Raw genomic sequence first — 27,977 nt, forward strand, 5'->3', positions numbered from 1 at the left:
GCATTTATTGTTTAAAACCACTATTATTTTTGCAAAAGTCCTGAAAATACCTACTTAATTAATATGGATGAAAATGGAGGGCAATAGATCTTCTTTTTAAAAGTTTTATACCATTCTTTTGGAACAAAGATACAGAAATGAACAAACTGGATAAATGTATAGAGAAATTTAGGCTGAATAGAAATTGCAGGTTGAGGGTGAAGAGATACTGAAATGGGCTTCAAGCTCTTCTTTTAAAAAAATCATTATTGTAATTTCTTGACCATCCCATATCTATGGAAAAAGCCTCAGGAATAAAACACAGTAAGCATAAACCAGGGTATCTGTAAAGCCAAGGAAGTTAGGTCAAAAATATCTTGATAATTTTAAAGTACTAACATTTAATGTATTTCTCAATCATTCCTGACCTAAACATGTAACCCTACCACATAAGCCCAGTGAGACCATCTTTATTTTTCGTGATCCTTGGAGTAACTCTGTGTGTGAACATGCTACTTTACTACTTTTACTTTTTGCAGGACATTTTATGAAAACCCTGTTTTGACAACACAGTGTAGTGAGTTCTGGCACTAAGCCGTCACTCTTTATTAAATGAATTAATTAATTCCACCAATGATCAATCTACTTACTTGTAGCTGGCATAATCTTTCTAAATCCTGAATCAACGCTGGTCTAGGAAACCCCTGTGTGCATAAAATAAGGAAATATTATATCTTCTTTCATTTAATCCATAATGAAAATGAAGGGGTTTAAATTTTAAGTTCTGTCTGAAATCAGTTTGTGCATTTAGCATTGAGCTGAAGGAAAGCCCAAGTTGCGGCTCCACAAACAGTTGTAAATTTTAACTTTCCCATCTTCATAAACCCCTCTTTTACCAGCATACTGGAACAAAAGTCACGCAGCTTTTTTTCTTCAGATTTTATAATGCCAGATACTATTGCATTCCTTGCTATGCATTTCTGGGCAACGGCAATTGCTTGTGCATTTTGCAGTTTTCCAAATCCTGAGTTCTGTGAAACATCGAATACCGCAAACCACTTCCTTTCTTCTCCTGCAAGGGAGGCAGAGGGAACTGAGGGCACAGCAGGAGAAATGTGTCATGTTTCAGTCGTGCCGGGGCTACGTTCCATGATCTGCCTTGTTTGAAGGTGTTCAGGTTGGTTTGGCTTCTGAGTGGTGGCACTCTTTATGTAGGCTGTATTTTGGCTCACTGCCACAGACTGAGTAAGAAAAGAGTCAGGAGTGAGTAAGGGGCTTAGAAGTTTGTCGCTGTTTGCAGACAAACTTGTTAACATGGTGATTACAGTCTGTTGGTCACCCCTGAAAAGGGAGGAGAGGAAAACCTTGGTTGCTGTCTGTCAGTGCTTGTTGTACCCACTGAGGTGTTATGCTGCCTTTCTTCTCTTATTTCCACTGTGCCAGGATGCTCAGATTTCAATCTCTGTCTGCGAAGTGATGTTGTGTATATATGCGTAGCTCCGATCTGGTGATGTGTGAGCTTTGTTTCCCTGTCTGTATCTCTTGAGCCACCAAATCCAGCATGGTTGCCTTTGGTGTGAATGCTGACATTGATCCCTGTGCCTGACTTGAAGTCAGCCTGACAGGGCTACCCAAGAAGCCAATTACCCTCTGATGTTGCTCCAGCACCAGTGAGTGAGAGGCCTGTAGAGCGCTAACCGATGCTGTCTTGGCCAGGGCAGTGTCCCTGGAATTGCTAGTCTTTGCCTCTGCACACTACAAAAAGACTAGCGCTGTTTGTGCTAATCTATTTTTCAAGCAATGGGATTGCATCTATCTTAGCCTCTGGCTTTTCCTCAAGCTAAAACTGAAGATAGCCCTTCTACCAAAGTTGTATTTGCCACTGACTGCTGGGAAGAGCATAAATGGGCCAAGCTAACACAGTTTGGTACATCCTAGATATTTGCTGTCTTCTCCCTCTACAAGTCCTGTAAAAGGAGTTACAGACATATGTTGCAGTTCTGATTATAAATGACTAGTTAATTTTTGTATGCTGTTCTCTGCTGCCCATAAACAGAAATCAGTTCTAATGATACGACTGCAAAATTGTCCATCTAACTTTTCAACTCCATTTTATCATTTACATATTTGTGCTCATTGGTACTTGTCTTCTAGGTGAATGGACACTTTGCTCATTCTGGTTAAGCCTGGATCTAGAGGAAGAGCTGACCCATTAAGGATCTGACATCCTCAGGTTGTTCTAGTGCGCAGGTTTGCTACATCCTTCAGGAAAAAGGATGCTTTCAGATTGGAACTATGAGGTGGACACATTGAAGACAGCTCTAAATGCTCTTGTCTGATGTTAGCAATCATACCATAATCCAGTTATTGACTAGAAAAAAGACTATAAACTTTTGTCCAATGTGTTTAAATAAGGTACAGTTGGTATTAGTATTCTCTGGAAAACCCTTGAATCTAGGTTGGAAAAGCAAGAATTTGCATATAAATAGAATATTATAGAGAGGTCTCCATTTCTCTTAGCAGGACAATTTTTGTGGAATTCTTTATTTTTTGCTGCTTTTTGCACAAATGATTTTTTGCCTTAGCAAGGGACTGTGATATAGTGAGGTTTGGACAGAAAAGGCATAAATTACACATGAATTAACATTTTTATATTATTGCTACAATGTTTAATCGGAAAACCTCAGATGATTTAAAACATGTTAACTTCCTGCTTTTCTATGCTGTAATTTGATAACCAAGAAAATACAATTATTAATATTTTGAGTTGTGTGCTGGGGACATAAGAATATTACAAATATACTTCCTTTTGCTTTATGTGAAAACTCAATATGTGGTAAATATTCATCTAGGTATACTTGGGTGTCTGCATTATTAATAATTATTGGCAGTGCTACTTGAGGTGTGGATATGAAACCTATTTGTTTGATGTGCAAACATTAAGTGATGTTAATCATGCTGAATATGGGTAGTTGAAAGTAAAAGGCCAAAGGAAGAATCCCAGCACTGTTCAGTGTCTGAAGAAACCTCTTTTCTGCTGCTCAAGTGAGATCAGGAGAGTCAGACTTCTCTTCTATGTCAAATTTTATGCTGGAAAGGAGAAGAAAGGGAGAACCGGGAAGTATTCCTCTGAGTAGACTTAAATCTACAACTCTACCAGGAAATTTTTAGGGATCTTCAGCTGTAAAAAAGGTTGAAGGCCAGTGTTAAAAAATGGTTGTATGTATAGCAAAGATCAAAGCTATGTGAAGAGAAACTACTGAAGTTACAGCAGCTGAGACAAGAAAAAAATAAGGGAAAACTCTACGATTTTTCAGCTGGAGAAACTATTTCAATTGTGCACTATCTACTGAGTTTACATAGGCACTTACAGTATGATTCTGAATTTGTTCATGCATTCCATGATGTCCAGCTCTCTGACCTGATCTACCTGAAAGCTCTGGAAAATATCACGTCAGTAACAGTACATCTGTGGAGTTTTAAATTAAATCAGAACTACACTATTCTGGTTTTTCTGTTTTTTGTAAATAGGGATGTTGAGTAGTACTCAAATTGAATTTCCCGTAGCGAGGTATCTAAGCTTATTAGAGCTTCTTCTTTTGTAAAGAAAGACTAAACCAGAAACAACTGCATCGTAATTTTACGTGGTTCCCTTTCAAAACGGTTTTGTATTCCTGTCTCAGAAACTGGAGGGTTGTGATAAAGGGTTATACTCTGCATTGTTAGTGTAAACATAATTGTGTTTTTACTGTTCCAAAAGTAATACAAAAGGTCTGTACCTGTAGGATACAGATGTGTGTGAGACATGTAAGAGCCTAGTAGGTATGAAATGTTATATGACTTCCACTTCTATTACCATCAGTGTTCCGTAGACTCATGTCACTGTTTAAACCTCAGTTGTGAAACCAACTTAAATCCATCTTGATTGTGTATATTAAAAAAAATCAAGCACATCAAATGATAACACATCTTTTTTTTCCTTTTTAAATCTTCTTCTTACCATAATGGCTTCAAAATCTTGATACTGGTTACATTTTTGATGATGACCAATATCACTGTTTATTGACCAACTCTCTCTTTCCCATCCCTTATTAACTAGTGATGTGGTTTGAGTCCAGAGGGCAACTGAGCACCACACAGCTGCTCACTCACCCCTTCTGCCTCAGGAATGGGAAGGAGAAAATAAAGCAAGAGGCTTGAGAATCCAGATAAGGGTAGGGAAGGATGACTCACCCATTGCAGTCACAAGCAGAAGACAGACTCCTTAGGGGAAGAAAAAGAACAGCAATTTAATTCAGACACTAACACCACCACCACTTAACAGAGTGTGACAGTGAGAAGCCTTACCACATCTTAAAAACACTTTCCCCCACCCCTTCCTTCTTCTCAGGCTCAGCTCTGCTCCCGATCTCTCTAATTCTTCCCCTGCAGCAGCACAGGGAATGTGGAGGTGCAGTCAGTCCTGCCGCCTCTTCCTCCCCAGGGGGAGGACTCCTCACACTCTTCCCCTCTCATGGGCGACAGTCCTCCGATGTGAGCCTTCCCACAGGCGACAGCATTTTCCAGGTTTCTCCGGTGTGGATCCCTCCTGCATGTTGCAGTCCTCCCCGTTCTGAACTACAACAGCAGGGGCTGCTTCTTTCCACAGAGTCCCAGCCTTCTTCTAGTGGAGATGCCTGCTCTGGCATGGGGTCCTGCACGAGCTGCAGGTGAGCGTCTGCTCCACTGCGGACCTCCATGGGTGACAGGAGGGTGGCCCTACTCTCTCACCATGGGCCGCAGGGAAGGGTCTCTGCTCTGGCGCACCTGCCCCACTTCCTCTTCCTTCCTTCCGCTGACCTCGGTGTTCACACAGATGTTCTCCTCACATCTCCTCCTCACAACTCTCACTCTTCCTCCTAGGTTCCCCTTCTTAAATACGTTATCACAAAGGCACAGCCACCATCACTAATTGTCTTGGCCTTGGCCAGAGGTGGGTCTGACTTGGAGCTGGGGGAGCTTTGAGAAGCTTCTTACAGGAGCCACCACTGTAGCCCCCTCCCCTGCTACAAAAACCCCTACCACACACACAGAACCATCATATCCAACATCTTTAAGACTGCAAGCCTTCTTTGAGGCATGAGTTCTCTTTTTTTTTTGTTCTGTGTGTATCCAGTTAGCAATAAATTTGGATCCTGGTCCCCGAGTGAAACTGGCAGGAAGAGTAGCAAAACAAATCCATAATAAACTATAAAGCTATAATCAGATTGCTTATAAATTCAACATGCATGTTAAATTATTGTGTTTATGTAGCTGGAGAGTATGAGTGAAGCTGGAATTAGACAATATTTCCCCAGTGTTGCTGTATACTAATCAAAGTAACAGTATTGTTACCAGTGGACTTCAACTCCTGACTTCACCAATAACATTTTAATTTACCAGTATGATTACATAAATAATTGTAAAATGAAAGTAAATCAAACAATTTACAAAAAAAAAAAAAAAAAAAAGCAAACAAAAGAAAAACCAACCAACCAACCAAAAAAAACACAACAAAAAATCAAAACAAACCACTGCAACAGTTATAGTTGTGACAAAGATAAACTTCTAGAAGTGTGGTAATGTGCTCTTTGGGACCTCTTGTAGTGGTGTCGTGGTTTGAGCCTGGTTGGCAGCCAACCACCACGCAGCTACTCTCTCTCCCTTCTCTTCCGGCAATAAGAAAGGACAGAGAGCCAGGCTTGGGGTTTGAGATAGGACTGGGATGGGGAAAAAAATCATTCCTTCATGGGAACGAGCAAAAGGCAGACTCATTAGGGGAAGAAAAAAAAGAACATACATTTATTACAGACACTAACAACACATAACAGAGTAGGACAGTGAGAAACATTGCCACATCTTGAGAACACCTTCCCCCCACCCCTTCCTTCTTCCCAGGCTCAGTTCTGCTCCCAATATCTCTACCTCCTACCCCCACTGGTGCAGGGGCAGGGAATGGGGGGGGGGGGTGAAGTTAGTGCTGCCACTTCTTCCGTCTTCGGTGGGGGGAGCTTCTGGAACTTGTTCCCTCTGCTCCATCGTGGTCCCCCTCTCACAGGAGACAGTCCTCCACAAACTTCCTCCGACATGAGTCCCTCCCACAGGCCACAGTGTTCCCCACATTGCTCCATCATGGGTCACTAACTTTTCCTGACTGGAGTCCCTCCCACAGCCTGCAGCCCTTCCCGAGCTGCTCCAGCATGGGACACCCCCTCATGCTGCAATCCTCCCAGCGCTGAATTACAGCAATGGGGCTACCTTTTCCCAGAAGACCCCAGCCTTCTTCGGGCACAGCACCTTGATCATCCAGGCAAAAGGAAACACAGGCCATAAATCAATGTCTACTCCACCGTAGATCTTCATGGGTGGCAGGGGGGCCGCCCTGCCATCTCACCACAGGATACAGGGGGGTCTCTGCTCCGGCACACCTCCCCCCTCCTTTCTTCCTCCGTTCCTCCACTGACCTTGGTGTTCATGCAGCTGCAGCAACTCCTCCTCACCAGTCCGACTGCCCGTCACCACGTCCCTTCTTAAATACGTTATCGCAGAGGCGCAGCTGATTGGCTCAATTTTCCAAACAGAGGTAGAGCTGACTTGGAGCTGGGGGAGCTTCGAGAAGCTTCTCACAGGGGGCCGCCCCTATAGCCCCCTCCCCTGCTACCAAAAAAACCCCACCACTCACTCAACCCAGGACAAGTGGTGAAAAATAATTATTGAATCAAAAGAGATTGTGAAGGGAAAAGTCTGAATTCATGTTGTTGATAAAATGCATGTGTAAGGAAATTACCAGTTATGTTATTTCCCTGCCATAGTACCTATTATTATTGATACTAACTCTATATTAGACACAAGTCTTAATAGCTATTTATTGTATAATTCCAAGAAAACCATGCATCAAGATGGTGTTATTATTTTAGTCATTATTTGTTGCTCTGAGCATACAATTCAACAGCAGTACTGTGATCATAATCTGCCATCATTCAGTATTTTATTATCATTAACCACTGACTCCCTTTGCAGGCCACACAAATTCTCATCCCCTGTTTGGTAAAAATAGGATCATCCTAAGCATCATTCTCCCACAAAATATTAAAATTCTTTTAGCAGTCTCAGACAAGCTTTAAAAATAAAATGTCAGGGTGTGGTCTTTTGGTGCTTTTAAAATCATGATCCGGACTGACACAGCAGTTTGTGTGCTAATTTACCCTGTGTGATACTTTTTACAAGTCAACTTATTTATGACTTTGTTTAGAAATTTATCCTGTCATATGGACATATTAAAATCCAAGCATATTTGTTATTTCTTTCCTAAATTAAGGTCAGAAAGATGGAATTGGTCCTAGTCCCATGAATCAAGTACAGCAGAAAAAGAAGTCTCTATGGTGCTGAGTTGTTCATAGGCAGAGATAATTTAAACTGGAAATTACTCTTCTTACAAGAAATATGATTGATTTTGCTGTGATATTGGGCATTCAGTATATGAGCAGTCTACTTGGAGAATCCATTAAAGGAATGTCTATGTTTTGAAGAGTCCATTTTTTTATGGGCCCTGTATTCATATCTTCCACCAACATTTGTTGGATTCTCATCTTTACTAATAAAATGGTCATAGTAGAAATAAAGATTCATGAGACAGCCTATAGAAAGTTAAAGTTGAAAAAGTATGATGACATTTTCAGTTTCTTGATGAATAAATTTATATATTTGATATTTAATTTTGCTCACATTTGGGTTGTAGCAGATTAGGAAAGATGATACTATATCTCACAAACAGTCTGTTGAATAGAGGTTTCAGTATTTCTTGGATTTCAAATAAAAGTCTTGTTGATTATGGTGCATTTATGAAATTAGTCACATTGCAGAGTTGGCCTAAATATGTGCAATCATGAAATGTAATTTACACGTTTTTATGAAATGCAGTTCTGAAATTCTGATGTACCAAAACATTCTACAAACCTCTGTTTGACCTCATAGAAAAGGACAAAAAAAAAAAACAGTTGAATGAGTGGTAGATGATTTACCTATTGGTCCTTTTGTTTCAAAATAGTGTTTATTTCTCCTTTAGTTACATTGCTGTCCATAAAATTTTGAATGTTTCTTTTTTCTTGTAAAGTGAGAGTTCCTTCTGAATTCTAAATAAAGCTTTATGAAGACCAGACTTCCCTACTAAATCTGAGCTCTCTTACTTGTCAAGCTCTGCTGTTTCATTTTGGATTTACTTAGAATTTTTCCCTTTTTGTTTGAGGGCAGAATTGGCAAAGCAGAGAACCTATGCCCCCGACATGCTTCTTCCCTTTCAGCTAATCTGTCTTGTATAGCCCAATACGCACTTCCAGTCTATAAGAGCTGCTTGCATAACTCACAATACTGAACTAGATAAACTTCTCTATGTATTCAGTTGTTGTCCAATTTGAGCATTGATTTTTGTTCATGACATAAGTGTTAAACAGTTCTGTGAATTTTGTAGTACAGGACATACATCTTCCTGCCCAAAACCTCAGACTAGCAGAGCCACCTCAAAAGTCAGGTCCTGATATAGAAGAGGATATAGGTTTCAGTTGTGTGTCCTCCATCAGATTAGCTTAATAGAATTTAAAAGTTTGTTTAGTATTTGTTTAAAGTGCAAGCTAAGGTAGCCAAAAAGCTATTATCTGGGTACATGGTGGTTTAGGCAATAGATGCCAAAATCTTTTAAAAGTCTTTTTCCTGTGAGCATGTAAACCTGTACAGAAGGAAATTTGAAGCACCTGTCAAATGTGAACAAAAGTGAGTGTGTCTGTAATTTTCACCCATCCTACTACCTTGGCCTCCTCTCTAAATATTCTGTGTAGGTCTTTCCAGTTTGTGTGAATGATGCTCCTATTCCCTTAAAGCCTTTGGTCGTACTTCTGGTCAATCACATCGACTATGAAGGGCTGAACTGGCCAACTGTGACAAGAGTTTTGAACTTGCCAACAGTGAGTCATTAACTCTGGATAATCACAGAGCAGTGAAAGCTTTTTATAGATTTGTTTTCCTTACCTCTACCCCACTGCCTGTCTAGCTTTATTCAACAAAGAGTTTAAATCTGAAATTTTAACTTAACCCAAGGGGGAAAGGAGCTGCAGACACAGTGATTTTCATTGCTAATTTTATGAAAACTTCAAGGACAAGAGCTGAAGGATCAGACCAAAACACCAGCTGAATTACATATTCATTAGAAAGACCTGTACTTTATTTTTATTACTCCATAACTACAGTACAATATCAGCTCTACAGACCTTCACACCAAGGTATTTGCATGCCAGTGACAGGACTATATATAACACTCTTCTTGTTTGCACATAAAAATATAAGTCAAAAACTGTAGTTCCAGTTTTAGCAGATTTGAAGGTATTGTAGTCCTGAGTCTCTGATCATGCAAGCTGAACAAGTTACTACTCATCTAAATTTGCCAATATTATGATTTTATTATTAATCAGATATTGCAGCATTTGGCTGCTTTCCAGTTGATCTGAATGACATGTTCACCTTCAGTGTTAATTAGGTGTGAGCTCTGAGATCTAAAAGATAAAAGTTTAATACTTGGGTATATTTCCTCTAAAATGCCATTTATGTGACTAATTAGCTACGTGGAGATTTCATAGAAACATGAAATAGTTCTAACTTGTAAAGTATTGGAATTTTAAGTCTCTCAATACTTTTTCTTCATGAGATGCCTGCATTTAGAACTTGAAAATTAATTTATCTAATTAATCTTCTATGGATAATGATGAAAAAAAAAAAAAAAAACAAAGATTAGTTTTAAACTAAAAACGTAATCAGATCATGCTTTTAATTCTTTCTACTATTAAATTTAGAGGGATATAATACATGCTCAATATAGTTAGATGATTATAAAGCTTCCTTATGCTAGTATAGCTTGTACCTGTAAAATAGTATTTATCAGTATAATGGCAATAACAGTATGGTTTAGAACATTTTTTATGTTTCAAGAGAAAAATCATAATTAAAACAGTTGAAATACGATAAAAGTTGTGCACAGATGACATCAAAGATTTCTCTAATGGGGAATGTCCCATGCCAACTTTTGCAGATGCTATAATGTAATTATACTGTAAAAGAAAATTATGGAGAAAAATGTGTAGAGTTTCCAAGCCACTGGAAATACCCCAACGTACTTATCTCCTTCTTCTCTCCAGCACTATATTATTATTTTAAAAAGCAGTTTATGTCACAACACCTTAAAGATTAGAAGCCACACTTCTCTTCAGGATGTGGGAGAATGAAGTATAATTACTTTCCTTGACAGTCAAGGCTCAGCCTGAGGTGAATAGGATTTAAGTCCCTCCCCTAACTTTCAACATTTTTTATTTGCTAATTTACGTGATTATCTTGACATGTAAATTGTTGGCCATAAAAACAGTAGGTTGCAATGGGAGTGCAAAATGGTGGTAAATAGGCTTTTTGCCCATCTCTCTGAATGTGGGTTTTGAGCCACTAAGTGCAGCCAGGAAAGATGCTTCAGAAGAAGGAGTGGGGTCCTGCAGACGCGTAGCTGTTACACTGTGGCCTGGGACCCCCATTTGCAGGTGCCTGCTGCTCCCCGTGCCTTGCAGAAGGTGTCAGGGTGCCTTAGTGCTGCAGACCTGGCTGCGGCAGGAGGGCGAATGTTGCCTCCACATATCCAGGCTCAGGTGGTGTGTATTGCAGGCAGAAAGCACCTATCTGCAATTGTATCTGGGATGTTTGCCCTGTCTGTCAGCTTCCTGATGCCCTTATCCCCATAAGGGCATGGTGAGTGCCTCCAAGCTGAAGCAAGGAGGGCAGCTTTGAATAGCTTTTGATAAGGACTGCAGAGGAATAAGTTAGTTCATCTGCTGAGCTGTCCCTGTGCATCTGGCAGCTGATTGCTTGATAAAACCAGGAGCACGGTAGCAATTTGTTGAAGACGAATTTTCTAAGGCTTTTAAGAAATGAAAGGAAACAGATTTCCAAAACCCACCAGTTAAAATAAAGCGTCTGATTACTTGGGGTCTGAGGAAAGTTATGGCCCGAGATTGCTTATTTTGCATCTCTATTAAATTATGATTTCTCTAGGTGACAAAGCACCTTTGGTTCACATTACTTTCAGTGTGGTTGAGAGTGATCAAATAACTTAGGAAATAAGTTTAGTAGATTTTGGGGTATTTGACAGAAAAATGGAATCACACAGAGCCTAAAGTGTATTAGAGACTCCTGTGCAGTAACTCTTTCTGGTCTGTCAAGAACAATGTCTGGCAGATTCTCCTATATCTGACTCCTATACCTATTCCTGCTATGATACAGGAAAATCTTCTATTTTTCTGTTTCTTCTGTACCTAGACAACATCTGTGGTGCTTAGTAGGGACCTTGGAAGTGGTGCCTTCCTTTGGTCAGAAGCTTCTGTCAAACAGAAGCAATGGAAATATTTCTACAAATAATTTATTTACCAGTCTGTGCTTTCTCTCAGTATTTTTCTTTGCCACTTCTCTTGAGAGTTCATTTGGAACCTCACAGTTCTGTTTTTTGAACAGGATCCCCTTCTTCTGCCACATGAAAAGCGCAGAGGACCCCTCTACTTCTTTTAAACACAAAGACAATATGAAAAGCGTATCAGATTTTTAGTGCAGAGGATGCAGAATTACCCCCTCTTAATGGTGCTAACTGACATAAATTAACAAAAAATACTTTGATTTGCTTTTTGGATTGGGCAAACTGGAAACTACTGAAGAATTTATGGTTTTGTCTTAGTGATAGTTTTACTAGCATGAAAAAGTTGTGAATGAGCATGAATAAAATCTAAAAGGAATATGTAAAACATACCACCCAACCGCTCACCCTTTGCAGGGAATAGAGTGGGTGTGTGCAGACTTCACATGATTCACATTTATCGTTTATACAATGGGACAGATTTATTTTTGCACTGGAACAGATGTTTATGGGAATTTCATGCCTCTCAATGTTTATTTACCTTTCACCATGGCTTCTAAGATCTTTCTAGAAGTCAGTAGCAAAAGCTAAGTTCGTACCAGTGTTTGTCTCCCTCTTACTTTTGTTTTGTTAGATGAGTAACTGATTTTTTTTCTTAGTTTTATTTTATTCTGATAAGTGACGCTTGTGGGTAGGCAAGTATCAAAGTTACAGAAGTTACAGGGAAAACTTTTCCTAGACATAAAATAAGCAGGAAAATGTAACGTTTAGAATGTTTAGAGAAGTCTACAAAACTTAGTCCAAATTCTTGAATTTTGTAGAAGTATAATATGCTATCTATTCTTTTAAACTCTTATGTTCTTTTAGAATCTTTGTGATATATAAATTGATATTCTATGGAGTTGTTCAAAATATTTATAAAAAAATACTATTCTTAGTTTTTTTCAATTATGATTAATAAATCAAAGTTTCAGTCACTTATTATTTTGCTTTTCTTTTTTTTTTTTTTTTTTGTCAAACAGGTGTGTTTTATGAAGTTGTTCAGAACTTCCCTCGAGTGGAGGAAACTGTGCAAGTGGATTCACATGTAAGCAGCCACAGGTGGAGGAGGCATTCAGAGTCTCTCAAATCAGTCGACACCAACAGAGCCAGCATGGGGCAGGATTTTTCTGAGCCAGGGGGTTTTACAGACCTGCTGCTTGAAGAGGGACATGACAATACCACCCAGATTGAGGTAGAAATTAGTTCCATTTTTTTTTTTTTTTTTTATTATTCAATTTGTTGTCTTTGACTAGGGGTAAGTAAAAAAATTAAAACATTTATTTAAGTCTACTCAAACACTGATAGGGGAAAAGAACCTCATGGTCTTTGTATTTGTTACCTGGTCAGCATGTGGATGTTAGCTTTTTCTCCTGCCCTGGGGCTGGAGCCTGTCCTTTCTGACTTCTGAGGATAGTCTCTTGGGGGTGTCTTTGTCTTTACTGGAAAACAGTTATAGGAAATCCCGTGTTGTAGCAGTTCTCACTGGAGAACTGGAAAAGGTAGTAGTATCAAAATAAAATTAAATTAGTTCTTAGAAGTTGGGGTAAACACCTTAATTTGTGAGCTCATGCCTGGTCTCTATGGAGAGTGATATCCAAACATGAAGGGGAAAAGGACATACAGAAATGAGAAACTGGAAAAAAATCCAGGTTGGTCTTTGAAACAATTTGCCTATACTATTTGACTGTTGATCTTCCAAAGAATAATAATGTAGATCAAATCCATCTATATGAAGTCTTGAGACATTCTCCCACTCTTTTACTGTTTCATTCAATCTCTGATTGCTTATTTAAAAACCTTTAACTGCCAGATTGTCTTTATAGGGACATAACTTAAAACTAGCTCAGTCTTTTGAGCTGCTCTCAGTTTCAAATAGTGTAGGGAGAGCAGAAGTTGCACATAATGTTGTGATTCATTGGTGCAAAATGTATCTATCCACCTATGAAGATTTATGGGGATACTTCTACTCTGCCATTTTATCCTTGTGGTTCTACACACTGACTGAATTGATTTTGCCTCTATACACAGATAGCAAGTGTTACTATTATAATTACTGTATTTTTACTGGTTTGGGGTTTTTTTAAGTATTCAGTTGGATGTTTTCTTATTCATAAAAATCTACATTCTATTTTTCAATAAAATACTGCTCAGAATAAGTTACACTTAACATTTTCAGTCTTTATATACTGCTTCCAAAGCAGCAGTGCTATTTACTTTTCAGTTCTGAGGAGCTCACTCAGATAAACAAAACAGCCTTCAGATTTTGGGTTGTTATCTTACAGAATAACAAAAGCAAAGCAATATAAAACCTATCTGTAGAGACAATAGTGTCTCTACAGCATGATTCAAGAAATAATAATGCTTTCTGAGAGGTGTATTTTGTGTGTGTTGTTTGTTAAGCTTCCCAGTTTGCACAGTACTAATTATGTTTACTCTCGCATAAACATAGAAGTGACTATTGGTAAATTATATTTTTGAATTGCATGTTGATTTTATGATTTGTTTTTTTTCCCCCTGTAATCCCCTCTGGCCATACTAGTGGCAATTCACTCAAGCACAACACAGAACAGTCCAGGTTCTAATTATTTTAGCAGGTGAAGTGGAAGATGTCTCAGATACAGGAAAGTTCATGTAGCTGATCTTTCCATGGCTTACCTGCAGATCACCATGCAGCGTCTCCATTCAGCTGAGTTCCAAGCTCTTATGAAGCAAAATGGGTCAGAGTTCCCCCTCTAAGTCATATGGCAACATTCAGGAAAAAAATGAATGCTTGCAAATGGACATAATAGAATGGCATTTTTGCAGAGCCATCTTTCCTGACAGATTAATGGCTTTATACTGTCTTAACCTCAGAAGTACATCACCCTCACTGAGTTTATTAAATTCAGGTTTTGTGTTCTGTCACAGCCCTCTCTTTTTCTAAGGTCTTCCCAGCACTATAAGATAACTGAGTTGTGGTTTTACACGTTATCGGATTCTGTTGTAAATCCCCAATACAACACACAAGCATTTTACAAAAAAACTTTGATGCCTGGATTTAGAGAGGTAAAGAGTACAACAGATATTCATAGTGGAAGAATCTCTATGTCACAAAGTCTTCTGCAGCTTGGGAGCTTATTGGTAGTGCTGGAAAGCATATTGATTTTTTTTTTTTTTTTAAACCCTTCTTCTGTGTGCGTTGCAGTTCTTGCTGCAGAAAATCCAGAGAATGAGTACTACCTGCCACTCATATTTAATGACATTACAGAATTACAACATCCTTCCATCACAGATGCTGTTTCTCTCTAAAATATTTTGGAGGCTTGCCGTGAAAATGTGGAACACTTCTTCTACAGGAAGGCTGACAATGAAGAACATATCTTTAATTTTCACATAATATTGTTTTCTGTTCTTTATAATGATGAATTTACTTTCTATCCAGATTTAAAAAAAAACAAACCAAAACAAACCAACCCCACCCTAGCACCACCCCCACCCCCCAAAGAAACCGCAACCAAGGACAAAAGGGAAATTTCTGCACACTGTTTAAAAATAACTCTAAATATTTCCTGTGTTATCAAATATTTACAGTCATAATGTGGAAAATAATAAAATCAGCCTGTGTGGAGCACAGCTTAGTTCCACTGACTTCCCTTGATATTTTAAGGTAATGAGATTTTTCATTCATGTTTTTCCATTGGAGTTATTGGGAATGGTTCTTAGCTTCACAGATGCACCATGCTGTGTCACCCATCAACCCTAATCCAGAGGTGATTTTAACATCAGATTGAGTGGAACATGAAGTTCAAGATTTCAGAAACACCTTTAGAAACTGCATTGTAAATCATTTTATCACATCTTTGCAGTAACCACAGTGGACCCCTTCCCGCGTGTAGGAAAGATGACAGTTCTCAGGTTCTCTTTAGAGATGCTATCTTTCTGGACCAAAAGCCAGAGCTGTGCAGCCACCAGGGACCCCAGAACATTCTCTGTATCTCTTCACATCTCTGTTTTGTCTTCTGCATCTGGCACTGTGATTAAGGACAGAACTCGTGCAAAATGTACATATTCAGGTGCTTTTCTGAATAAAGATGTTCTCTTGAACTGGACTCTGTGGAAGTTGAACTGCATTGCAGAGACTAGCAGAAGCAGTGGCTACAGCCATTTAATGTGCATGACCTTCAGAAATGGGCAAGGTCTTGGGAAGGAGAAGACAAGACCTCCAAGTCTCATTGTGTTGCTGGAGAACAGGAATTTTGTGGTCCACAGGTACAGTGTTGTAGCAGCACAAACCCCAAAACTGGAGATGCCAAGAGAAAGACAAAGGATAGGAAGAAGAGGTTTCTGCTGAAAGCCAGATTTTCTAGGCATGTAGCATTTGTGGTCTTTCTGGAGAGCTGACAGCAAGCTGGAGATTATAGGATAGAGTCAATGTATAACAAATGCTTATCATAAACACTTTTTAAAACTGTATGACAATCTTGAAAATATTCCTTTCTCCTAGTTTAGTAGGGCTATTATAACGTGCCAGTTAGGGACTAGAATGTTGTAAATCCAAACAAGTTCCCACAGATGGAGATTGTTTCCATTTGCTTTGTTTGCAATTGGTACTACAGAGCCCAAATACAGAGGAGGGAGAAAATGTAAGTCTCTGGAGCCATACACTGTAAGAGGTTTATTAAGGTTTCATTCCCACTAAGTAACACAGCCAGATAGAATGTGCAAGCTCTGAAGAGGGACAGGTGTAAAAAGGGAGAAATTCCCAAAGCAGATAACCTTGCGGCAGGTGGAGAAACAGGTTGTCAGCAGTCCAAATGAACCCCAAAAAGACAGTATTATGGTGACACAATGCAACCGAGTTGGCTTCTTGGCTTCATGACAAATGAGAGCATTAAAGAGTCTTCCTTTGAAGATAGGAGCATCTGTGACTAGGGCATATTTCTTCCCAAGTGTCATAAAGCCAAACACTAAAGTCATCCTCCTGGAATAACTTGGGATTGTCAGAAGCTGAAGTGTTTCCCACTAAAATAGAGGAGGTTTTTTGAGTTTAGAAGCATCAGAATTACCTCCCATATGTGGTAGGTGATGATCAGGGCTGGCCAGTGCAGAGGCAGCCTCCATGGTCCCTTGGGTGCTAGGCTAAGCAGGGAAATATGTACCACACCGTATTTACAGGGACCTCAAAGACAGGGATTATTTTAAGGCATATTTGAGAAATCAGGTGAGACATTAAAAAATGAAGTGTCTTTTATATCAACAATTCTTATTTCTAGAGAGTTTGTTTCTCAAATTTCTGGGATTTTGCAATTTTATAGTTTTAAATCTAGCTTTCCTTTCTTTTTTTCTATTCTCTTGCCCCACCCCCCCGCCCTGAACCTCCTCCAATCTTTTTTGGGACTCTTCTTTCCAGTCTTGAGGATCAAGGTTGGTTTTCTGTTTCTTAAGTAATCTACCACTTTTGTTTATTGTGCTCAAGACATTCAGAAGTGCCTTTTCCTTAAAATAAATAAAGCCTAGGAAATGCAATGTGTAGGGTGGAATTTGTAGCTGCGAACACTGAAAGTTCTTGAAAAGGCAATGAGCATGAAAATACATCTTAATGAATATGTCTGGTTTGGCATGTCTTCTTTGAAGAAAGGAGAAAAATAGGACAAATATATTACCTTTCTTCACATACTCTTGTAAAAGAAAAGTATGCTCTGTAATAGCTCACTTATTAAGTAAATTAGTATTAATATTGTTAAAATAAACTCAGATTCATGGTCATGGAATGACAAGCTCTTCTGTTAGTTTCTGAAGCCCTGTAGCCATAAAGGTAATAATGAAGGCAGGTATCAGAGATTCTTGTTGCCTGTTGCTCTTTTACATTTACTGGAAAAGGAACTGATCCCTGAAATGCATCTAGTACAGATGTTAGGTTCCCGGTACCCACGAATACATTCCTGGTTTTCCACAGTACTTGCCAATATAGGCACATCCACTGAGCATTAGAAAAGGCTTAATAATGCATTAATATATAATTGTGTATTGCACGCATGTTGCACAATAGTTTTTCCACAGTTTATAATGTGCATCATTTTTGAAGTGATATCCTGTGATTATGGATATGTGGAGCTTCATACCGAGGTGATTCTCCTGAATTTATGTCTCTATCGCAGATCTTCTGTAAAGCAGCTCCCGCTGCAGGCTTTATATAAGATTTCTAGGCAACTTTCTTGGTCCTTTGCTTCACTATTCTCTGTCCCTGATCCTTGTGACTGCTTATCCCCCAATGAACATTACAATATTGAATAGTAAAATACAGAGAAATTGCATTGGAGCATTGGCGTTAGCAGATTACAAACTTTGTAAAATAACTTTGGAACATGTGTATTATTTTCAAATTTGTTGCAACTATATAGATACTACATCAAAACAATAGTCTTTCGCAAACTTCAAATATAAAACAGAAATCCAGCAATAAAATAATAGATTAAATCATAGTCAAGCCTTAGCTGAGTGTAGCCATGCTAACAGTAAGGTTTTACTGCTTTGCACCACAAAAACAGGGAGAAAAATGTAATTTTTCATATGGAGCTTTAGAGCAGAATGCAACTGTATGACAGAAAAATGTTCCATTCCAAGTAAGAAATAGCATTGTGAGCATGCTAAGTCAAATCAAACTTGCCTGTATCTTGCTTTCTCTACCCTTTCCAACATAGCACTTGTGAACATAGAAAATTGTGGCTATTTCAGTGCACAACAAGTTTAGTTTGTTTTTGCTAGTGAAGTGATTCATTTATTCCTGTGGATGTCACTGATATTTCCTACTGTTTATTACTTTTAACTAACATAGTTGTTGCTAACTGAAGACACTCTTTCTCTCCTTTCTTTATTTTCTCTAGGTGTTGTTTGAAATGTATATTTTAGCAGTACCTGTAGTTTAAACCTAAAAAGCATCTTGCCCCTATCGGAACAACACTGGTAGATTTGCTACTGACAACATTCTTTTGCTGAATTTTGCATTTTCTTCCAGAGTTTCTACCCAGAAGAAGGCTTCTCCCTTATAAATCCCAGTCACTCATGGAAGTGAAGATGTCTGATTCTGACTGGCAAAAACAGCATAAGAGATTGAGCTTTACAGCCCTTGGGATTTGAGAGCAATTACTCTCCACTACTGACAGCAGTGTCAGCATGCCCACTGCAGTGTTCTTACTACAAGTCTGAGCAAGGAAAAAAAAAATGGTTAAGACTAAATTTTACTCAACTGGACAAATGATAAGGCAATGCTGCAATTACTGCTCCAATGCACTGTATTAAAAGTAGAAAAACTTGTCCATTCATAATTGAAGCCTCAAAACTAAAGCATATCATAGTCACATAGTGAGCTGATGATTTGGCCAAGCCGGCATCAGTTTTGTTCCTTTTTTCTCTTTTTATGTTGTCTTTTCCCTCTCCTCCCCACCGCCCCCATCACCCACATGTTTTAATGCTGGTTGCATCTGATGACAAAGTCTGTTCTGACTTACCATCTCTTAAAGCCTTTAATTACCTGTGTAGAGTTGCCTGCTTGTTTAGCTTTTGAATTTATAGTTCAAATATTTTGCTTAAATAGTGCTTGTATTTTCATTTCCCTTTTGGTGATCCTCAGCAATTTAAGAGTGAATACCATGGACAACATTTTGATACACTCATTCCAGCATAATAAAATCAGGAATGTTACTGATCTCTGCATCAAGACAGAATTTTTTTCTAATGCTTAGTCAAATTTTAATGTGGCTTATAAAGTATCAAAATAATGCAGATTCAGTACAAAGGTTTAACCAAATTTTAGGCTTTTAATTTTTATTTCAATTAAAACATTTGACATATAAGTGGGGAGGAATGAAGGTTTGCAGAACAAAGATTTGTCACTGGAGTTTGTTGTGTCTTTAGAGAGCAAAAGAGCAGTACTTCTGTTCTGAAATCTGTATTTGGAAAAATAAGTGTGAAAAAAACCCTAAAAGAACAAGGTGGCAATCAGTTTTATATTTGCTGCTCCTTTCTAACATTGCTTCATTTGCATGACAGATCCTAGATTATATGACTGAGCTCAAATAAAATTGAGTCCTTGCCTAAAATAAGGGAAACAGCAAATTTTGTTTTAAAATAATTTTATGTTCTACGAGAAGAAATCCACAATAAATGATTTAATTATATGGCTGCTGCTCAACCAATCTACTTGCAAAATCTTTACCATAACAAAAGTTGCATTTATTTTTATTTTTAATTTTAGGGAATTATAGTTGTTTCTTGTTCACAGTTAATTACTACATCATGTGATTTTGATATGTAAAGGATTCATTCAAGAGAGAGAGGGAGAATTTAGGTGCCTCCTATAGGCTTGCAAATATTTTTCTAAATCTTTTATTAACCTTTGGTCATTTAGTATAGTCCTGGCATTTCCAGGGCTAAAACTACTGTGACTAAAATATGTATTTTTGCAGTTGAAGGTAGTTTATGTCAGGTTTTCTGCCATTTCAGATCCTGTCTTGTGTTGACTTCGACCATTTCATGTTCAATTCTATTTAAAACACAGTCGTCTTGCTGACTTTAAACGAGTGTGACTTAAGCCCAAAAGTCTCCGCTTAGATGTGTGCTGTTCATAGCTCTGATGTTTCTGTAATGTTTTACGGCATTAAACAAGCATCCCATATGATTCTTCTCTACTGCACATCATTAAACTGTGAAAGCTCTTGAGCTCGGTGACACTGAATGTTGCAGATGCCAAAATCTACAAAATTAGACGAATTCATGGAATAGAAATTTGTCAAGGATTATTAAACACAAAGGGAGTTCCTGAAGAGCAGATCACTGGAACCTAGGAAGAACGGGGAGTTGCTACCAATTGCTCTGGGTCCTTTACTGTTCCTAGACATTGTTCCCAGTCAGTTTTGGGGACCAGACTAAAAGGATGTTTGACCTAAGAGAGTATAGCTGTTCTGGTGCTCTAATCGGTATTCACTCACTAAATTAAATGTCATATTATTTTCATAGTTAGGAGCTTGAAAATTACAACAGAGATTTAGGATGTACTGAAGGAACAGTCTTGGGATATGCTGGAGTGTGACTGTATCTTTTGCTTTTCTATATAACAGAATGTTTAGATGTCATGTTTTTATTGTAAGAGAGCTAAATTTTGCTGTCAAATGATAAAGTAATTAAAGGCTAAGATGTATAGGATTTTCTTGGAGTTTTTCAAAATAACTTTTATTACACTTTTCTGAAAAGGTTGTTATTGCTATTTTTAAATAGTTTTATTCACACTTTTAAAGGGTTTATTTTAGAAAATGACCTTGTCCTTTGGAGGTGATGAAGATAAACTCATAGAATGGTTTGGGTTGGAAGGGACCTTAAAGATCATCTAGTTCCAAATCCCCTGCCATGGGCAGGGACACCTTCCACTAGACCAGGTTGATCAAAGGCCCATCCAACTTGGCCTTGAACCCTTCCAGGGAGGGGGCAGCCACAGCTGCTCTGGGCAACCTGTGCCAGTGTCTCACTGGAGATGGAGAATGTAATTTATTTTCAGAAAAATCAAGTCTCCTTTTTTCAAACTGAGTCAATGGAAAAAATGTTCCTTACTTTCCCTAACATCACATGAATAAGTATTTGAACTTTCTCAAAATGAAGTTGCTTCATATGGCATCCTCAGTCAAATTAAAATTTCTGTAAATTACTGCTAAATCCAGCATTTAACTTATTATTTTTAATAGCTGTAAAGAAAATCCAGAAAGTGAATTGATCTGGGAGCAGCACAGATCACATGTGAAACATCCTAGTCCTCTGCTCTTACTAAATCATAGCAAACAGTATGTCACCTGCAATTAGAATTAGAATCTGGGACAATCATTAATTTACTCACTTTTTTTCTGCTTGTCCAGCTGAGTTTTCCACCAGTGATGTCACACTTTCTAGCTGGCCAACAGACTGATATATCACTGTCTTGTTTTCTTTCAGGCTTTCAGCTGCAAAATGGTAAACTAGACAAAAGCCTCATATATCTTTTTGTATTGAATTTATTAATTGCTCGCTTAAATCAAGGTTATCTTGACACTTGCACTGGTTCTTGCTGCAGTCTTCAGCTGAACTGCATTCATTGCCAGCTCTGCAAGAAGTGTTGTAGAAATGAGCCTGTCAACATTTCCATTATTCTCAATATGAACTGAAGGGGTGATGGTTCTGCTAATAAGTCAGGTATAGCTGAAAACGACAAACACTGGAGGTGATGAGGTTCATTCTCTGTTTCCTTTAAACTTGGCGGGGGGATGGGGAAGCAAAGAAATTAAAAAGAAGTTTCCCCACTTCTAGGTAAGGGAATTCACAGTTCTCAGTGGTAATCCTGAGTTCATTTCCACATGCTTAGCTATGTTGGCACACAAGGCATTTAATTTAACATGCTGATGATAATGAATTTTTAGAGCAAGGAAGGAGACAGGGGATTCAGAATTTAATGGAATCTGCCTTTGAATTTTCTTGATGATAATATTTTACATTTCCGTATCCCTCTTCATCTCCAAGTTCCTAAAGCACATTACAATTATTCCAGAATCGCTGAACTCGTGACTGAAGAGAGCTATGAGCGGTGTCAACAACAGACCTTGTACTTCTTTCTGAATTAGTTATTTCAGTCATACTGCCTCAGCCTTTGCTTGCAGAAAGTCACTGAAATTGGATTCAGCTAGTGAAAGCTGAATATTAGTGTGACCATGAAGGCTGGGAAGGTCTCCCCTTTCCAGTCACTTCCTTTCTGACCTTCTTCACCATGTTCACCTGGAGTGTCCTCATGAGAGAAATTTGTATCGATTTGGCCATGCAAAAAACAATGGATGATGCTCATTTCAACCCATGAAAAACAAACACCCCTAGCTAATTTAACAGCACACAACAAATTGTGCATAGCTGGTTGGAGCAGGGAGTGAGGATGAATACATTGCTGAGTTGTTAGTGGAGAGGAATTTGGGTAGATATGTAAAAGGTTGTTACACTAAGTCACATAATTCCAGTTTGGATAACACCAATCCTTAGCAATAGATTTTCAAAGCTGTAGGAATCCTGCTGACATTGATGGATTACTCTGCCACTCTGAAAATCTTTCATGTTTTTGTAATATTGGAGAGTCAATTATTTGTTATCCCAAAACAGTAACAACTTGGCATGTAAACAGATGGGTGCATCGTTTCAGGTTTGTTCAGACTCTTCCTTTGACTGTGTGTAAATTTAGTAATTATACCTTGAGAGCTTTCAGCATTTATCAGGAAGTCAGTGGCCTGTCTTCATTGTGATTGCATGTGTTATACAGATTTCTCAAAGAGAATAAATAGTAAATGGGATCAAAGCTCAAAATTCATATCAAGAGGGGGATCGGTGTTAAGAAAATTCCATTTGTAAAAATGTGCATGTGTCCTTCCAAAAATGCCAGATAAATGCTGTCAACTGCTGAAGAAAATGCTGATGAAACACTTTAATAGCTCTAGTATTTCATACATAGAACAGAAAATAATAAGTAGTGAAAATAACAGAGTTTTTTTGTTTTCTTCTGTAGCACCAGTATGCATTCATTTGCAGCATGTTTAGCTTTTCACAGACCATCAGTAATAAAACAGTATATTTATTTCCAGAACACAAAATTGTCAGTGGAGACTTTGGAGAGTCTGCATCAAATTGCATTGTGAATAACAAGGAAGAGAAAGGAAAAAAAAAAAAAAATCAAACTTTTTAGCAGCACATTTAACAGAAGTAGAGAGATGTGACAGGGTTATTGAAGGTTCACTTCATACATTTGTATCAAGCTGCATGACTTTTCACAAGTTCCTATTAAAATTTTTAAATAAATGAAAATATCACTTTCTTGGAGTCTTCTTTCTGTAACCTTAGCAACAAAAGTAGGAAGGGGGAGAAATTGCAGATGGAAATCCTATCTGTCTGATCTCATACAGGTGGAGCAGTAAAATGTCATGAGGAATAAAATGCCATGATCTCTCATAAGTATTCCCCTTTTACTCCAGACAGCAAAACAAGCAGCTGTCTCAGATTCTTCCTGCTGCAGGTAAAAAGTGGATGCCTCTCTTCTGGTGTATGAGAAGAAAAATTCCTTCCGGTGCTAGAACAGGCATAATCTGGCTTTGAAGTGTTACTGCTGAGTTTAGCCATATCCAGGTATGAGCCAACACAGTGGCTTCCACGTCAGCAGCCTGGTGGGTGCTCGTTTAGGAGGTATAACTGACTGTCTGACACCATGGTTTATAGAAAGTTTGGCAATTTTCTTCCGTAGTTAGAAGCAAGTGCACCAAATGACCCTATTTGTCTAGATAGCAAAACCCCAGTTCTTACAGGTGTACAGTTGATGGCTATGGAGTTCACTGAAACAGCAACTTATTTCTGAGAATTTTCATTTTGTTGAAAAAGTAATTTATGTGCTATACAGTTGGTCTACAGTTATATTAATGTGAGAAATGTTTGGGGTTTTATTTTCAACAAAAATAGAAATAGAACATCTGATGCTATCATTTAGTCGTTAACAGTGCATAAAATGTTGATTTTCTTATATTGGTATGATCCTCAAGACACATCAGACATATTATTCCTTCATCTTGGAAATCAAGGTAGTTTCTTAAATACACTGCAGTGGTTTTGTTTCTCACATAAACATTCAATTAAGGGTAGTACAGATCTGTATACAACTCTAATAATGTAAATGAATTTATATAAAATACTAGGCTACTGTGATTGCTATGAAAGGCTCGAGTCTGTACAACTGGTTTTCTTTTTTAGTTGTAGTTAAAATTTAAATTGAAGGTGAACTTCAGCTCCTCAGTTTGGATAGCTAAGTATAGGTGCATGTGGGGTAGATGAGGTATGTGCAAATTCTTCTACGTGAGTTAAAGTATCCTACCATAGATGGTAGAAATTTAAGATGAAATTCAGTTGCCTCACTTATAGGTGTCTGGTATCATTTTAGGCACTGTGGTCATGCTGAATGGTCCGTTGCTGCTCCTGTAGGATAAGGGTCTGCTGTAGGTCCCAGATCATATCTGAAAGTCTCCAATGCCCTGGGTTCCTCCTGTGCTTAGGCAGCTGCATCTCATCCGTGGTCAGTAGAGCAGGCAGTACTGTCAAGATGCGTATTCAGTTTACTCTAAAGTGGTTCTGAAAGCTTGCTGAGCTGGCAATCCTTCACTGACAGCATTCACTAGGTCTGTGTTTCTGATATGACTGCTTAGAAACCTAGTTTATGCAAACAGCTGCACTGAAGTGCCTAACCTGTAAACTGAATACCACCCTGCTCCGCTACCTGTTTGTTTATCTAAATCTGAAGTGAAAAGGCCAAGTTCTGTTTGGTTTTGTATTTTTTTTTTAAGACATACCACCAACGAATTATATCAAGCAAAATAAAAATGGTCAGTTTCTGTTCAGAGTCAAACTGTTGAGATTATTCCTCACTCCCTGCCCCTTCCATCTCACCCACTTAAAAAAATTATTTGGAGCACAAGTAAAATCTCATGTCTTCATCTTTCACTGGTTGTCAGTGCTTAGGAGGGGATATACATGTTTCCCATCAATTTTTGCTTGAAACTGTGAAAAGACACCCTTCAAGTCAAAAGTGAAAAGACACCCTTCAAGTCAAAAGTAATTCTGTAGTGCTGCCTTGTGTTTTATCTCCCAGTATCCTGTATTTAGCTGAAAGCCAAAAAAGGAATTGCAAGTTTATGAAACTTTTCCACTTTGAATCACTCTATTCTTAAATATCAACGTAGATTTGGAAATTATACACAAGAAAAAAAAAAATGTCTGTCAGAAAGATAGTCATGTGTTTGTATAATTTTGAAATATTTGAAAATATTGGATAATCTGGATGCTGGGTTAACTTGAAGGCAGTAGAGCTTTTCGGAGACAGCAGAGGAAGGATATTATTTAGCATCTTGGTCTTGTCTGAGTAATTGCAAAATGCCCAGAGTATCCCTCCTGAAAAGGGCGAGAGTGCAGATCCTGCAGAAACCTTGGAGCACAATGTTATACAAAGAGTGACTTGGAAGTGCCTGTCTAGCCAACATGTACCTCATCAAGCATCTCGATTAAATATGATGCCTTACAGTTGTGGCACTTTTATTAGAGAGCTCTCAAGGGATTTATTTATTTTTTTGAGCATGAGTGCAAGACCAGATAAAAAAGTATTTCTGTGCCAAGTCTTTAAGAAATGTGGCTGGTGAGAACAGTTTGTTAAAATTGTACATAGAGTTCTTTTCAATATTCTTGTATAGAATATCCTGACTGAACTCCTGTTACAGATGTATATAGAAAAATATGTGAGCAAAGCCAAACATGTACTTTTTCCAGAGCAAAGATCAAGCTTTCCAAAGACCAATAGAAATTGGGGCTACAGCTTAACCACTTTAATCGTCATTATCTTTCTATCTAAGGCATGAATGGTAATTTTGAAATTTTGCATATTGATTGTGGATTTCAGCCAGTCCTATGTCTTAGTAACTAAAGATCCAAGTGTGTGGTATGTAAGAGCTAAACTAGAAAGTGCTTTGGTTAAATAGACTACCGGTTTTGTTTGCAGTCTGTTTAAACCGAACGTTCTCCAGAGAAGCCATGGTGATGCACTTTGTTCTTTGATGCCCAGGCTCTGTGATGAGCATGCTGCTGGCTGGCTGTATGCTGAACAGCACACAGCTGATCTGAACAGCACGGCTTTGGCAAAGACTGGTGCTGAGTGAAGTGAACATGGGACACCTTTAAAAGCTTTAAATTAGGCTTTATCGCTACAGATAAAAACCTACCACATTAATAAACTCATGTTCCTGCCTGTACCAATCTAATATTTATCGTACGTGTTCTTACAAGTGATTTCCCTATGATTTCAGCTGTGAGCCTTGATGGATCCCTGAGACACAGTATTGACTGCTGAGGAATTGCAGCACACCCCAGTGAGTGTGGAGGGAGCTTCCTGCACTGTCCTACGTAAAGCCCTCATCAACTAGAAACTATACCTGCTAATATTAACTGCATTCTTCAGATCTGTAACATTTTTCATCCTGATTTAGATTTGCCATTTTCCCTCCTAATGTGAGGCCTCAGGGCTGCTGGGTGTTGGTTGCTCTGTTTTCCTCGTTTCTTCCAATAGAGAAGGGAAAAGAATGGGAAACAGGATGACTTACCTGTCCCAGCTTCTGAATATGTACTGGAGGAATACAACAGGGAGTTGCTATAAATATTCTAAATAAAAAGGAATAATACTGAACTGGGGAAGACAAAATTGTATGGCTGTATGTCAAAGTACATACATTCAGAAGTACATTGTTGGTTATAATTCCACACAAGAGGAGAATCTTTAAAAGACTAAAATACTAATTCTTTAAAAGTTAACTTGACAAAAACATAACTTTTTAAGGCATTATCTGGAGTCATGAGACGCCAAGAATGGGGCTGGTAACAGACGTGGGGTCATAACCAGTGATGCTTTGTAGTCTAGACCTGGTAGTTAGCTTGATATGTTTACAAACAGTCATTTTTACAGTTTCAGTTTTATGAGCGTCTTAGTCATTTATACATATTTTTAAATGAGAAAATTAACTCTATAACATATTTCATAGTTACACCAAAATCAAATTGCTGCTAGGTGTTTTCATGCTCATTTTATTGCAATGGTTCCTATTCTTTTAGTGGAGAGGATGCTACAGAGCAGTTAATAAAGGCTTATTTTGAGAATATAATTTCTCAGACTCCTGCTCCAGCAAATCAGGAACAAAACTGCATAATAAATATTTCCCTACTGTAATTACTTTTTGAGTGACTTGATGATTTGGCTTTCCCCTCTTAAGTAAGGCATTGCAGAGACTTTTGCTCTTTTGAAGCTTGTCTCTTATGACAAGACAGTCCAAGGGGCTTTGTAAGACTGCTGTAATGACCCCTAAATAGGCTGGCAGTTTTATAGCAGTTCCCAAGAGGGAAGCTTCCTTTCAAAAGCAGCTGAATATCATGAAAGAAGCAGTGGCTTCACATTGGCTTTTCACAAAGCCAGAAAGACTAAATGGCTTTTTAGATTAATAACAGGTTTATGGCATCCTTCTCTGCCAGACTGTCTGTCAGCATGTGTGACCCTCCATTATAGGTGCTGTCAGGCGCTCAGAAAAGCACAGTTTAAAAACATGGGAGTTTAAGATGTAGAACTGTGTAAAGCCTTGTGTGTACAAAGGAGCGAAAGCTGTGAGCTAATTGTTTTTGTTTCACCCCAACTGATGACATCAGTTAGTGTTTACAAGAGCAACTTCCAGGTGTAAATCTGTGAGATTCTGGGCAAAGTGACTTCCATACTAGCCCTAGTGAAAACCTGAGTTTGAGGGCAACTGCACATACCCACACCAGCTTTTCAGGAATCTGCAGAGGACTTGTGTAGCCTCTTGGAGAATATAGTTTGAGATAAAGTTCTCGGTCCCAATGCATGCAGACAGAGGATTTCCTCTTTTGTTAGACTGGGTTCCCCTCATTCATTAGACATGATATT

The 27,977-nt window shown here is 38.4% G+C and overlaps 1 protein-coding gene across 1 annotated transcript in view; it reads left to right on the forward strand.

Annotated features, from left to right (window-relative positions):
* The window catches only part of PLXDC2 (plexin domain containing 2), a 272,142-nt gene that overhangs the window by 110,935 nt on the left and 133,230 nt on the right, over positions 1-27,977 (forward strand). The window contains exon 2 of the mRNA XM_032991606.2: positions 12,451-12,662. Within this exon, the coding sequence (XP_032847497.1) occupies positions 12,451-12,662 (212 nt within the window). The remainder of the gene's footprint in view (positions 1-12,450; positions 12,663-27,977) is intronic.

The sequence above is a fragment of the Tyto alba genome, unplaced genomic scaffold (genome assembly GCF_018691265.1).
Source record: "Tyto alba isolate M040663 unplaced genomic scaffold, T.alba_DEE_v4.0 Super-Scaffold_38, whole genome shotgun sequence".
NCBI lineage: Eukaryota > Metazoa > Chordata > Aves > Strigiformes > Tytonidae > Tyto > Tyto alba.